Raw genomic sequence first — 13532 nt, 5'->3', positions numbered from 1 at the left:
ACTTACTAATTGCATGTGTAGTTATATCTATATGACTGGCTGGTCATAGGAAATTGATATGCAAGTGACCCAAGCAGTTGATTTGGTCATCGGTTTTCACAAAATGGACAGATTCAACAGCTAACTTTTAAAATAGGCATAGCTTGAGCTATAAATATAGAGTTGTTCACGTCCACGAACACGGCATCAAATATGATCATGTTAGGCGACTGGGAGGTGTCGTCAAGAATGATTTTAGTACGCAAAGACGTCCAATTGACTCTGGTTCATGATTTATCATAATCTAATTGAGCTTATGGATGCTGTGCACAGAATCATCATACCAAGATACTCAGGTAGTTCCATTGTGAGGAATGTTTGTATTACATCCATGCCCAGGTGGCTTGGAACATATTGATCATGCCGCTTCAATACATCTATGGAGATGTACGTATGTACATAGATAGAAAGAAAAAAAGAATATATCCACAAGTGCATAAGTTTATAGATCGTGAAATAAAAGAGAGAGAGCAAGTAGTACAACAAAAATATATTCATCGCTAATCATTGCCCTACAAACCTTCAAACAGTTGCCGAAAGCCGGAGTGATGCTTCCGAAGTATCCATGTACAAACCAAAATATAATGATTGTAGTCGCATAAAGAATTAAGAAATTTCACTGCAGAGAATGTATTGAGAACATGCAGATTGAAAGGACAATTAGATTTCAATACTCTGATACCATAATTTGAGCTCTATTTCATATCATAGTCATTGTACTGTTGTATAGCTAGAACCTGAAGAACTGTCCCCCGTTCCCCCGATACCCTCGGGATGGTTCACGTGACACGGTATTCTAGCTCATTCTCCGATCTGGGGATGCAAATTTGCTTTGGCTTCATCTCTCTCCAGCTTTCTCCATCCTTTTTTCTCCCAACCCGTCTCCCTTTGTGTTGGGTTGTTTTCTTTATCTCCCTCTTCCTCTAATCCTTTTTTTTAATTTGTTTCCATAGCCATGCAGCGCGCTCTCTCTTCCCGGACTTCTGTCCTCTCCGCCGCTTCCAAGCGTGCCCCTTTCGCTCGCTCGACCCTGAACCTTCAGCAGCAGCGTTTTGCTCACAAGGTACGTTGGCTGATCAATTGATCGTGGACACATATTTTCGATAATTGGTTTGCGCGTTCCGTGCATTCCGATGCCGTTCTCAGTTCACTTAGCTAATAGCCACTAGGAGCTCAAGTTCGGTGTTGAGGCTCGTGCCAGCCTTCTCAAGGGTGTTGACACTCTCGCTAAGGCCGTTACCTCCACACTCGGTCCCAAGGGTCGCAACGTCCTCATCGACTCTCCCTACGGCTCCCCCAAGATCACCAAGGGTAAGGATTACAATTTGCAGGACATATGGCGGACAAAAAAAAGTGGACAAAGTAACTAACTATCATTAGATGGTGTAACTGTCGCCAAGGCCATTGTGCTCCAGGACAAGTTCGAGAATCTGGGTGCTCGCCTTCTCCAGGATGTTGCGTCCAAGACCAACGAGATTGCTGGTGACGGTACCACCACCGCGACCGTCCTTGCCCGTGCCATCTTCTCCGAGACCGTGAAGAACGTCGCCGCTGGCTGCAACCCCATGGACCTCCGCCGCGGCATCCAGGCTGCCGTTGAGGCCGTTGAGGAATACCTCAAGCAGAACACCCGTCCCATCACTACTGGTGAGGAGATTGCCCAGGTGGCTACCATCTCCGCCAACGGTGACACTCACGTCGGCAAGCTCATCTCTACCGCCATGGAGAAGGTTGGCAAGGAGGGTGTCATTACCGTGAAGGAGGGCAAGACCCTTGAGGACGAGCTTGAGGTTACTGAGGGTATGCGCTTCGACCGTGGCTACACCTCCCCCTACTTCATTACCGACCCCAAGTCCCAGAAGGTTGAGTTCGAGAAGCCCCTCATCCTGCTCTCCGAGAAGAAGATCTCCGCTGTCCAGGACATCCTCCCCGCCCTTGAGGCCTCCACCACCCTCCGCCGTCCCCTTGTCATCATCGCCGAGGACATCGAGGGCGAGGCTCTTGCCGTCTGCATCCTGAACAAGCTCCGTGGTCAGCTCCAGGTCGCTGCCGTCAAGGCTCCCGGCTTCGGTGACAACCGCAAGAGCATCCTTGGTGATCTCGCTATCCTCACCAACGGTACCGTGTTCACTGATGAGCTCGACATCAAGCTTGAGAAGCTCACCCCCGACATGCTCGGCTCCACCGGTGCCATCACCATCACCAAGGAGGACACCATCATCCTCAACGGTGAAGGCAGCAAGGACAACATCTCCCAGCGCTGCGAGCAGATCCGCGGTTTCATCGCTGACCCCACTACCTCCGAGTACGAGAAGGAGAAGCTCCAGGAGCGTCTTGCTAAGCTCTCCGGTGGTGTCGCCGTCATCAAGGTCGGTGGTTCTTCCGAGGTCGAGGTCGGTGAGAAGAAGGACCGTGTTGTTGACGCCCTGAACGCCACCCGCGCTGCCGTTGAGGAGGGTATCCTCCCCGGTGGTGGTACCGCTCTCCTCAAGGCCTCTGCCAACGGCCTTGACGGTCTCAAGCCCGCGAACTTCGACCAGCAGCTCGGTGTCAGCATCATCAAGAGTGCTATCACTCGCCCTGCCCGCACCATCGTTGAGAACGCCGGTCTCGAGGGCTCCGTCATCGTCGGCAAGCTGACTGATGAGTACGCCAAGGACTTCAACCGCGGCTTCGACAGCTCCACTAGCCAGTACGTTGACATGATCGCTTCCGGTATTGTCGATCCCCTGAAGGTTGTCCGCACCGCCCTGGTTGACGCCAGCGGTGTTGCCTCCCTCCTCGGTACCACCGAGGTTGCTATCGTCGATGCTCCCGAGGAGAAGGGCCCCGCCGCTCCTGGTGGTGGCATGGGTGGTATGGGTGGTATGGGTGGCATGGGTGGTGGCATGTTCTAAAGCCCCTCCGTCCCCGAAAAAATACCTCCCACGCACCTCTTTGCATCGTAGCCTGTTTTGATACTCGGATATTAGTGTAATGTCTTTTCTTTGTGTCTCTATTTTGGTGTTTTTTGTTTCCCATACCTGTATTCTTTTTGAACTGTTCTGATCTCTCCCCTCCTGGAACTTGACTGAAAAAAGATTCCTCTGTACTATATCATGGATTTCATCAATGAAGTTCTCTTTGATGCAATCTAACGTGTATTATTCCAATTCTCTCTTCACTGGTATTTATTCAGATCGGGAAAAGTATTATCCGTCTAAATTTGACAGTTGATCGGCTAGGGATCGACAATACTTCAAGATCCCCAAGATCCCCACGATTTAGAACTACTAAAATCTAATTTGTACTAGTACTTTTAAATATTGCTTCGATTGTATCACTCGGTTTATAGATCTCAAATTTGTCAAATATTCAGTACGATGTTTTCATATCATATTGCCTCGTATTTTCCCTAACCCATTAAACATTTTCATTGGCCTCTCGGGTCGGCTATCATTCCCAAGGGGTAAGCCACTTCAAGGTCTAGACTTAGATTGAAGCTATAACTCGGGAGGCAAATCACAACAATAGAAGAATGCAATGATCATAGGCCATTTGGTATGTCGTCTAATACAATAATAAATACAATAACAATAGGCTCACACTAAGAAAGTCAAGCGGGTGGGTACGGGGAACCTGTCTGTTTGAAACGTCTCTTCGACTTTCAACTTCTCGACGATTCAACTTCTTGTCTTAATTCTCTCGTGTCACCAGATTAACTCCGGCATTCCGGTTCTACGTTTGTCCCTTATTTTCCTTCCTTTTTTTTCTTTTTTTTTCTTTTTCACTGTACTTGCGGGGAAATACACGGCTTACCTCAACCATCACGGTACCTGGGTATGATCATATCATCCACCTGGCAGATTTGTTTACATTTACTAACTCTATTCCAGGATTTTGAATCAAAACCGTGGTCGCTGCCCATTATGGCAACCATGGTCGATGTTGTTCGACCGGCGCTGGTCAGCGATGCAGATCTTATGCAAGCACGAGCCGCCCTCCAACACCAACAGAGTCCCGAGATCTCCGTTCCCCGCGAATTCATATCCCAAATCGTTGAAGAACTCATTTACCGCCGCGATGCCCATTCCGCTATTGCTGAAATCGAACACGAATGCTCACATCTCCGTAAAGAGCTTCGAAAACATACCCACATAAATGAAGCATTTCAAAAGGAACTGCGGGAGATCGGCGAGATCATCACACAGGTCGCTCATGGTGACCTTTCACAACGGGCCCGCATGCATCCCCTGGAGATGTCGCCCGATATCGCGACCTTTAAACAGACGATCAATACCATGATGGATCAGTTACAAGTCTTCAGTCAAGAAGTATCCAAGGTTGCCAGAGAAGTCGGCACGGAGGGTGTGCTGGGTGGCCAGGCAAAGATTGAAGGAATTCAGGGAATCTGGCATGAGTTGACGGTTAACGTGAATGCCATGGCCAATAACCTCACAACACAGGTCCGAGATATCACGACGGTGACGACGGCAGTTGCCAAGGGCGACTTGCAGCGCAAGGTGCAGGCCGATTGCAAGGGTGAGATTTTGCTGTTGAAAAACATCATCAACTCTATGGTTGATCAGCTACGGGAATTCGCGTTCGAAGTTAGTCGTGTCGCTCGCGAAGTCGGGTCAGATGGTGTGCTGGGAGGTCAGGCTGTGGTTCACGGCGCGGAGGGCACCTGGAAGAACCTCACAGACAATGTGAATCGCATGGCGTCGAATCTTACGCAGCAGGTCCGCGAAATCGCCGACGTGACCACCGCTGTCGCACGTGGCGATCTTACGAAGAAAGTGACCGCAGATGTTAAGGGCGAGATCTTGGATCTGAAGCTTACGATCAATGCGATGGTCGACCGACTGAATCAGTTTGCCTTCGAGGTCAGCCGGGTCGCGCGGGAAGTAGGAACCGATGGCACACTGGGCGGACAAGCACAAGTCGAAAATGTTGAAGGTCGCTGGCGAGATCTGACAGATAATGTCAACACCATGGCCCAGAACCTTACATTACAAGTTCGGCAAATCTCAAACGTGACCCAGGCCATTGCGCGCGGTGATCTCAGTACCAAAATTGAGGTCCACGCCCAGGGTGAAATCTTGACACTCAAAGAAACAATTAATAGCATGGTAGATGGGCTGGGGGGATTCGCACAAGAACTCAAAGGTGTAGCGAGAGATGTTGGTGTCCGGGGTAAACTCGGCGGACAGGCGAATGTTGCGGGGTCCCATGGAATCTGGAGATCGATTAGTGAAGATGTCAACACGATGGCGGACAACCTGACCTCCCAAGTCCGTGCTTTTGGTGAAATTACCGAGGCAGCGATGAGTGGCGATTTCACCAAGTTGATTACCGTCTCTGCCTCTGGAGAAATGGACGATTTGAAACAAAAGATCAATAAGATGATATCAAGTCTGCGCGACAGCATCCAGCGCAACACCGCTGCCCGTGAAGCGGCAGAGTTGGCAAACCGCAGCAAGTCTGAATTTTTAGCTAATATGAGGTGCGTAAATTTCTTCGTAGGGCCGTTCCGGATTTGTGTTTGTCGGATTGTGCTGATAAGAAAATAGCCATGAGATCAGAACCCCAATGAATGGAATTATTGGACTCTCGAGTCTTGCGCTGGACACTGACGAACTCCAGGCTCCCGTGAGAGAGACTCTGAATATGGTCCACAACCTTGCAATCAGCCTTTTGACAATTATCGACGACATCCTCGACATTTCTAAAATTGAGGCCAATCATATGATGATAGAGAAGACGCCCTTCAGCCTTGGTTCAACTGTATTTAGCGTGTTGAAGGCCCTTTCGGTGGAAACCAACGAGAAGGCATTGGGTCTGGTCTATACAGTCGAAGGGGAAGTCCCCGACTACTTGGTTGGAGATGCATATCGGCTACGACAGGTGATGCTGAACCTGGTTGGAAATGCAGTCAAGTTCACCGATCATGGCGATATCAAAGTCGAGATCAAACACTTCATAGACAACAAGTGTGCTTCAGATGAGACAGCGTTCCAATTCTCCGTTTCGGATCCTGGCATCGGCATTGAAGAAAGCAAACTCGGGTTGATCTTCGACAAGTTTCAACAAGCAGACGGATCCATGACTCGTCGCTTTGGCGGAACAGGTCTAGGCCTTGCAATTTCGAAACGGCTCGTCTCACTAATGGGCGGCGATATCTGGGTCACCTCGCATGTAGGCCAGGGAAGCACATTTTCATTCACATGCAGAGTGAAGCTCGCCCAGCCCCCACCGAGCTTTGCGGATCAAATTCTCCCCCATCGTGAGAGACGCGTTTTGTTCTTTGATCACGGGCTCACACGAACCTTCCCGGTCGCTGCGGTGCTAAAAGAGCTCGGCCTAGACCCCGTTATCGTCACAGAGGAGCAGCTTGAATGCGGGCAGTTCCAAAGTGACTGGGGATGCACTTTCGACGCCATCCTCATCGAAAACCTGGAAATAGCAGCAAAGGTCCGAGCTTGCGCAAGCCTCCAGCCCATCCCACTAGTCATCGCCGCACACACTGTCTCTATAGCGCTCCGAGCTGCCGGAGAACTCGGCATCACGTCCTACATTACAGTGCCCTGCCGCCCCATCGACCTATGGCACGGAATTCTCCCCGCGCTGGGCAACCGCGCAACCAGCACGCCATCCGGATACACACGCTCGCTAGCAATCCTCCTAGCAGAAGACAACGACGTGAATCAAAAAGTCGCCGTACGCATCCTCGAAAAGTTCAACCATAACGTCACTGTTGTAGAAAATGGCTTCCAGGCTGTGAAAGAGTTTAAACAGCATCGCTATGATGTGATCCTCATGGACGTCCAGATGCCTGTTATGGGTGGGTTTGAGGCAACGGCCAATATCAGACAATATGAGAAGATAAACGGGATTCCGCACACGCCAATCGTGGCTCTAACGGCGCATGCTATGATTGGGGATCGTGACAAGTGCATACAAGCCGGCATGGATGACTATATGTCCAAGCCTTTGGATTCGGCCCGCATGATGCAGACGATCATGAAATGCTCCGCTATGAACATTACTTCTCTGCCTGCTATTGAAGGCTGAACGTCAAGTACTGCACCATACAAGATACGTGAATCCACATTGGCTTTGCGGTCGATTTTTCTCCTCTCGATTATTCTTTTTACCATCCTACCCCTACAGCTGCAGCTGTACATCAGTCCTGGCCGCCGACTTCTACTTCCATTCATTTCGTTTCTATACTATATTGGTCCGAAACAGCATTTTCTTGTTCGGGAATTATTTCCTCCCTTTTGTTTAATCCCGCAAACTTCAGACATCTGAAGTCTTGCTCATGGCTCGAAAATTTGCGATCAACTCTCTTATTACCTGGATTTTTACGCATCTTCAAATACCCCACCAGTCGAACAATCTGTTATGTTTTTTAAGAAATACAATTTCTTTTTCTGTTCCGGTGTTGACCTTGCCTTTCCGCAGTACTACATAAAGGTAAATCATGCCTCATGGCGTTCATGGTTCATAAGTATATATTATCTGTTGTCGCTAGGGTTTTATATATGTCTTCTAGTACACAAATCTTGGAATCCATATCAAAACTCCTCCTCAATAACATTAGAGTACAAATTAGTATGTATATACTACCTAGATGCGAAGACAACGCGAATCCCTTTAAAATGCATCAGCGCAATCAAAATGTACAGTCCATTAAACTTCCCCATCAAGTTCCACCTCATGCTTCACCCCATATTTTCCCTTCTTAGATTCCTTTTCCTTCTCTCGCTTCCCGACAAAAAGGCTATTTTCCTGCCACCGCTGCCAGATATCCTCATCAAGCTGCAGATTCCTGCGCCCATAGCCAAGGTACTCATCAAGACGTTTGCGCATCTCTGAGTCCTCAGGCACGACAATAGCTGGCATTTTACCCGCTATTGAATCCCAGTGTAGGAATGTTCGAATTGGATCTAGAACAAACTCTTTCCAAAAGCCCGCTGTGATCTTGTGCGTCTTCGAGACTATTTCGCGGAGGCTTTCACTGAATGCTAGTAATAGTGAGAGGAAGATTATTGCGAAAGAGGAGGGAGCTGTGGAAGTTAGTTTTAATATCCTGGATCAAGCTGTGTGTTAATGGATTCAAACATACCAGCAATTTCAAACATCTGACCTAGCGTTGGATTCGTCGGCTCGCCACTCCATTCCCGGGCGTTGATTCCAAACAGGGAAGTGAAGAACGACAGCGGCAGGAAGCTGGGGGATTATTAGATTTTTCTTTCTATATCGTGCACAAAGACAAGGGGTATGTGGACGTACACAACACTGAATATGGTGAACACCATCACCGCTCGAGACTGGGTCTGGGTGACCTCGGCCTGCCACCTAGCCATTTTGGCTTCATCGACGTTTGCCTGCTTCTGCTTTAGATCTAGCAGGGTTTCAACCTGATGGGTTAGTATGATGCAGTTATACTTCAAGAAAACGGGGAAGTAAACATACTGCCTTCTGTGTCATGTGGCTGTTCTCCTTCATTTCACTGATTTGAGTTCGATATACCTCAATCCGATCTTGCGCTATATCAAGAAATGACTTTCCATATCCTCTATTGTCGAAATATTTGACCATACTTTGGATCACGGTGTCTTGTTTATCGAGCAGTTTAAGAATGGTGCTTAGTTCGTCCTCGATGTCGCGAAGCTCAAGTAGAACCGATAGATCTTCACGATTCCGGCGGGCAGCCTGGCGCTCTCGGTGGTCACGCTGGGCTGCTGTCATTATTTTCCCATCTTTCGTGCGGTCGTGGTCCGCCGGGCGATTGGTGAAGCCTCTGTTGCGGAAACGTTTGAAGGATTTTGTGACGGATTCGGTCTGCCTTTATTAACAATGTTTCACGGGACGATGGAAACAAACGTCTTACCAAAATGCTGATTGACTCTTCGAATATCCGCAAGACCTGTAGGTCATGATGTAAGGTCTTGTCCAAAAGAACAGTTGTAGCATGCAACATAATCAGCGCAGCCAAATCACCGGCGGTCTCGAAGCGACGTGCCAAATCCCCATTCAACTCATTGTAGATACTGCTATGCAGATTAGACTGCTCAAACAACTTCCCTTCGGAGGTAGTAGCCTCTTGATTGGGGAAGAAAGTAACAACAGTCTTCTGATCAACAATCCAAAGCCAGAGCTGATCAACCATCAGCACATTCCCATCCATAAACTCGCCATGGTCCGAATTATCCGGATCATCCTGCGTAGACTGCAGATAGTCTTTCAGCTGCGCGTCAATAAGTGCAGGTCTGCGAGTGCGCTTCCATAGCATCTGGTCATCATCGCGGGCAACAGTCGAGCGCAGATTCGGATATCCGTATTGATCCAATGTGCGGCGGAAGTGCACTGGTGGCTCGCAGCCAAGATAGGTCCAGATAAGCTGGGCTTCTAGGCTTGCTTTGGAGATGCGGCCTGGTACGGGTCTGGACCGGCCTTGGTGCAGTCGGTCTTCAACTACTTTCCGCCGTTGGATGAGGTTGCGGTATGTGTCCCAGTGGAGCTATGTGTGTGTCAGTTCGTGGAAGGAAGAGGGCATGTGGTTAGTTTTACTAACGTAGGGAGCCTGCGATATATATGTTAGCGGTGCTTGTAGCGTGAAAGAATAATATAAGATACACACGTATAAAGCGAGCTGGGGGTCGTCCGAAAGGCTGGGTGTACCTTGCGAAGTGTCCATCTGCCTCGAATGAATACATGCAGGCTTAACAAATCGTGCATGAGGTTCGAGGTGACGAGCCCTGTTTAATCGGAGATACCAATTTTCGTCATTTATAAATTTTCTAACACTAGAACATAATCAGCACCGCAGAACATATCGTTGGGTCAAAGAGTGTTCTACAAATTTGGTTCTTGAGTATCCTGGCATGCTCGGCGAATTACCTGCGATACCCAACCGGTGTGAGTATAAGGCACATGGATCCACATGAGTTTCTCGGTATCAGGCTCAGGTCTATCAAAACGGGGAACTGCTCTAGGCACATCCGATGTCTCAGTATCCTGGCTGATACGGTCCCGAGTCGACTTGGGAATGGACAGAAATGCCGACTGTACTGGCTGCGAGGTAGAGCTCCTGCTGATAATGAGCTTCACTTTCTAACCAAGTGCACGAGGAAGATTGCTTACGAGGGTGGTCGCGAGCTACTTCCCTGAGAGCTGCTTTCGGAGGCACTCCGTCGGTGAGACCGCTTGAGAGGAATTAAACCTAGGGCTTTCGAAATTGAATACTTTTTTTCTCCTCCTGCGGTGGCGGTGGGCTTTCACTTGGCGGGCTATTGAAGTATCCATCCATATCTGCTTCAGTGATGTGAATCCGTGGAGACGGACCGGATGCATCTTCGAAGCTGGGACGGTATGGCAAAGGAGGTCGCAAAGGCCGTGGCTTCTCTGGAACAGGCACTTCATGATGGTCGTCAGGATCTGGATGAGAGGCGATGTAAGAAGAACGTGGGCTATCAAAACTGCTAATCGATGAATCGTCCAAGCCACTAGGCTGGGTTCGTCCCAGTCTCTCTCGAAGGCACGTCGGCGCTCCCCGAGCGAGGTAATCTTCTAAAGTCACTTTAGTTGACCACAGCTTCAAAGGACTTTCGTCGCTAACACCTAGTGCGGTGTCCTCGAAAAAGCCATTGATTTGCACCATGACTTTCTGCTCCACGCCCAAGGGCGTATCTTCGCGTTTTGATAATTCAACAGCAATACCAACGGCATCATGTAGTTCGTTCAAAAATTTCTCGCGTGTTGAGTCCTGACCGTGAAAGGTTGCAGTTCCCGCGTGGTCCGTTGCCATAGGCAGTTCTCGTTCGTGTTCAATGTCGAGTAATCCCGAGCGAATCGAAGTAATTGGGACATGAAACTCCAAGAGGTTGTTTGTTTCGGCGTCAATCACATGCATAGTTGAGTCAACGGTCTCTAGGAAAGACCATATTCTCATGTCTGCGGAAAGAGTCTTGAACTGATTAGATAGATGCCATAGTCGCTCCTGGCGAGGACGGAATTGCTTTCTGAGCGCGGCAGGAGTCTCACGCTCCAGGTGCAACAGATGGCGAATGCTAGCAGCATACTCATCTGCCGAGAGATAAGTTGAACCTTGGTGAGGAGTGGCAAAGAAAGCGATCCCATGGCAGCTGGATAGAATGGACTGGTTCGGCTCGGCCCGCGATGCTAGGGCCAGGGCTGCTTTGACAACGAGACCTCCAGTACTATGACAGAAGAAGAATATAGGACGTCGGGGTGGCTGTGATAATTTAGCAAATGTATACAGATGGTAGGCAAAGAAAAAAGAGATGAATTTACATGATGCTTCCTCTCACTCAGTAGTTGGTTCAATAATCGTTGACCTAACGTATCGATTTTATCATCCCCGAGCTCTCCGTAGCTATACAGGAGTACTCGTGCTTTGGGTATATGTTGCAGTAGATGCGTATCTAGCCAGGATGATCGAGCACCGTGTTCTGTCCATATCTTTCTATGATGCGCACCAACAGGTGGAACAGCGACAATACTGCGGAATGTGTCAGAACAACATATGAATATTTTGGATGAACGTACTCGACATTAGTATCTATTGCAACAGCAACGGGCTCAAATCTAGGCAGCTTTTGTTCCACGGGCGGTCGTGAAGTCATGTTGAGTCAAGTTGCATTTATTTAATTCAAGCGGGGGAATACTTTGGGGGCCATGGGACATTTAAATCACACGGATTTCAGCCTCTTCATGTTGCCTGGATGATCATCTGCGCCCCGATATCATTCACCCACTTGCCCATATTTGCCCGTTGATCACTTACAGGGGCTGTGTCATGAGTCAAAACAGAGATATATTACATTGTCAAATAATGTCGGGGAGATTTTCGTTATGTACATAGAAAATAAGAAATGCTCCCAAAATTGGTTCCAAAGCTAATGCACACACTCTATGACTCAAAGTCATGATCATAAGAGAAAAAGAAGAGAACGCCCAATTAGAGGTGAGAGGGAACGATCGCAAGATCGCATGCAGTATAATACAAGAATTAAGCGTCATGTCGCCGTCCGTTCACCTCCCGCGCCATACGCTTGCCAAGTTCATAGGTTGAAATCATGATGGCGCAGGCTGGGGCAACTTTAAGACATCGTGCTGTCCAACCACGGAATAGACCTGCGGTACCTTCTTCACGGAAAATGTGCATGAGGAATTTTGGCAGAGAGAGCTGCTCTGGCGCCAAGACGCCCGGGGGTAGCGCCGTGCGGGGAGGGGGGCCTGTGGGCACATGGTCGTCCATATGTCGGAATACTTGCTGACGCGTTTTGCCAACATCAAACGGTGTAGTAACAAGCGCCGCCAAAGATCCAGAGACGGCTCCAGATGTAAAGCTATCGAGGAAAGCCTGGGTTGTTGTTTCTTCCTCTGGTCCTGCGAGATGCTGGGCCTGCTTGCGGGTCGCGATCAAAACCTTCTTCACTTCCTCGTATCCCCACCAATAAAGACCCGAGAAGGGGACATCGCGCCACATGGTAAGAGTGAACCCCCGCCAGAGTGAACTGTAACCTTTCGCCTGAGTCATGTGATAAAGATCTTGAATAGTGTTCTTGAAATGATTCGCACCCGTCCCCGGCGTCGCTTGAAGTCTAGTGCGGAACATCTCGAGCGGACTGGTTGCGGCAGCGGCTGCGACTCGGGCAACGGAGCCTGCGATCAAGGGCGCATAGCCCGCGGGAACGCGTTGTTTGATGATACTCCGGTCGTCTGTGCGCAGCCAGTCGTATCCAGCAAAATAAATGACATTTGCTGGGATTCCCATCATCAGAGTTGGGCTCAGCCCTCGCCACAGTGTCAGTGTTCCTTCATTGCGCGCGATCTTCCGTAGCCCGTCTAAAGTCGATGTGAATGTTCGTCGCTGTGATTCCTCGACCGCACAATCGATCGCTGGGTGTGGATGTGTTCCAACTGCAGCAGCCTGAGGCCCTAGCATGCAGATCTGCGCATCATTTCCAACCCAGAAGACTTCGCGACAGCAGGAAGTTATGCCGAGGCTAGGAGGGAGGTTTTTCAAGGTTTGTGTGGTATGGGATGTGAATGGTGAGGTATTTTGGATTTGGGATTGCGACTGTAAACGGACCCGTACAACATCCAAGGGTGTTACTAAAGACGTTAATGTTGAATCAAGCAACCGGGGTGCTTTGACTCACCTAGTAATCCAGTCAAAATATTGCCGGCGGTCGCAGATATCATCCGCTGATACGGAGTGATATCGTCAACCGGGGCTGGGGCAGGGGTATTGGGTGCTGGATCAGTGGTTGTCCCTGAGGTAGCCATTGTTGAATCGTCAAACTGTGACGTCCATGACGTCCCTAAGGGAGAGTTGACTTCTGTACTGAATTCGTCGCCAGATTGACTGGGAGATGCGAAACTCAACCCGGTCGGCATTCAGTTAATTTGTAGAGTAACAAGATAAAAAGACAACGAAACAGTCGCCTTCAAATAGTTACAAGCGGAAGAAGGAAAGG

The 13532-nt window shown here is 49.1% G+C and overlaps 5 protein-coding genes across 5 annotated transcripts; 2 read left to right on the top strand and 3 right to left on the bottom strand.

Annotated features, from left to right (window-relative positions):
• Positions 1-994: 994 nt before the first annotated feature.
• Positions 995-2936, top strand: hsp60 (chaperone ATPase HSP60; the record flags this gene model as incomplete). The annotated part of the gene is made up of 3 exons (XM_057244096.1): positions 995-1102; positions 1209-1350; positions 1420-2936. 3 exons carry the CDS (start codon positions 995-997, stop codon positions 2934-2936), a joined length of 1767 nt encoding a protein of 588 aa, XP_057095634.1.
• Positions 2937-3947: 1011 nt separating this feature from the next.
• N7529_008568 (CheY-like superfamily) lies at positions 3948-7092 on the top strand (the record flags this gene model as incomplete). The annotated part of the gene is made up of 2 exons (XM_057244095.1): positions 3948-5524; positions 5592-7092. The coding sequence occupies 2 exons, from the start codon at positions 3948-3950 to the stop codon at positions 7090-7092; spliced, it is 3078 nt and encodes a 1025-aa protein (XP_057095633.1).
• Positions 7093-7713: 621 nt separating this feature from the next.
• N7529_008567 (uncharacterized protein) lies at positions 7714-9724 on the bottom strand (the record flags this gene model as incomplete). The annotated part of the gene is made up of 7 exons (XM_057244094.1): positions 7714-8090; positions 8150-8253; positions 8317-8444; positions 8500-8868; positions 8918-9547; positions 9602-9610; positions 9668-9724. The coding sequence occupies 7 exons, from the start codon at positions 9722-9724 to the stop codon at positions 7714-7716; spliced, it is 1674 nt and encodes a 557-aa protein (XP_057095632.1).
• A 525-nt stretch (positions 9725-10249) lies between these two features.
• On the bottom strand, positions 10250-11672 carry N7529_008566 (uncharacterized protein; the record flags this gene model as incomplete). The annotated part of the gene is made up of 3 exons (XM_057244093.1): positions 10250-11281; positions 11341-11548; positions 11596-11672. The coding sequence occupies 3 exons, from the start codon at positions 11670-11672 to the stop codon at positions 10250-10252; spliced, it is 1317 nt and encodes a 438-aa protein (XP_057095631.1).
• Positions 11673-12058: 386 nt separating this feature from the next.
• On the bottom strand, positions 12059-13452 carry N7529_008565 (putative mitochondrial carrier protein; the record flags this gene model as incomplete). Its single annotated transcript, XM_057244092.1, has 2 exons — positions 12059-13167; positions 13215-13452. The coding sequence occupies 2 exons, from the start codon at positions 13450-13452 to the stop codon at positions 12059-12061; spliced, it is 1347 nt and encodes a 448-aa protein (XP_057095630.1).
• Between the last annotated feature and the right edge of the window lie 80 nt (positions 13453-13532).

This window comes from Penicillium soppii, assembly GCF_028829465.1.
Source record: "Penicillium soppii strain IBT 18220 chromosome Unknown utg000006l, whole genome shotgun sequence".
Classification (NCBI taxonomy): domain Eukaryota; kingdom Fungi; phylum Ascomycota; class Eurotiomycetes; order Eurotiales; family Aspergillaceae; genus Penicillium; species Penicillium soppii.
This window is presented reverse-complemented; position numbering and strand designations above follow the sequence as displayed.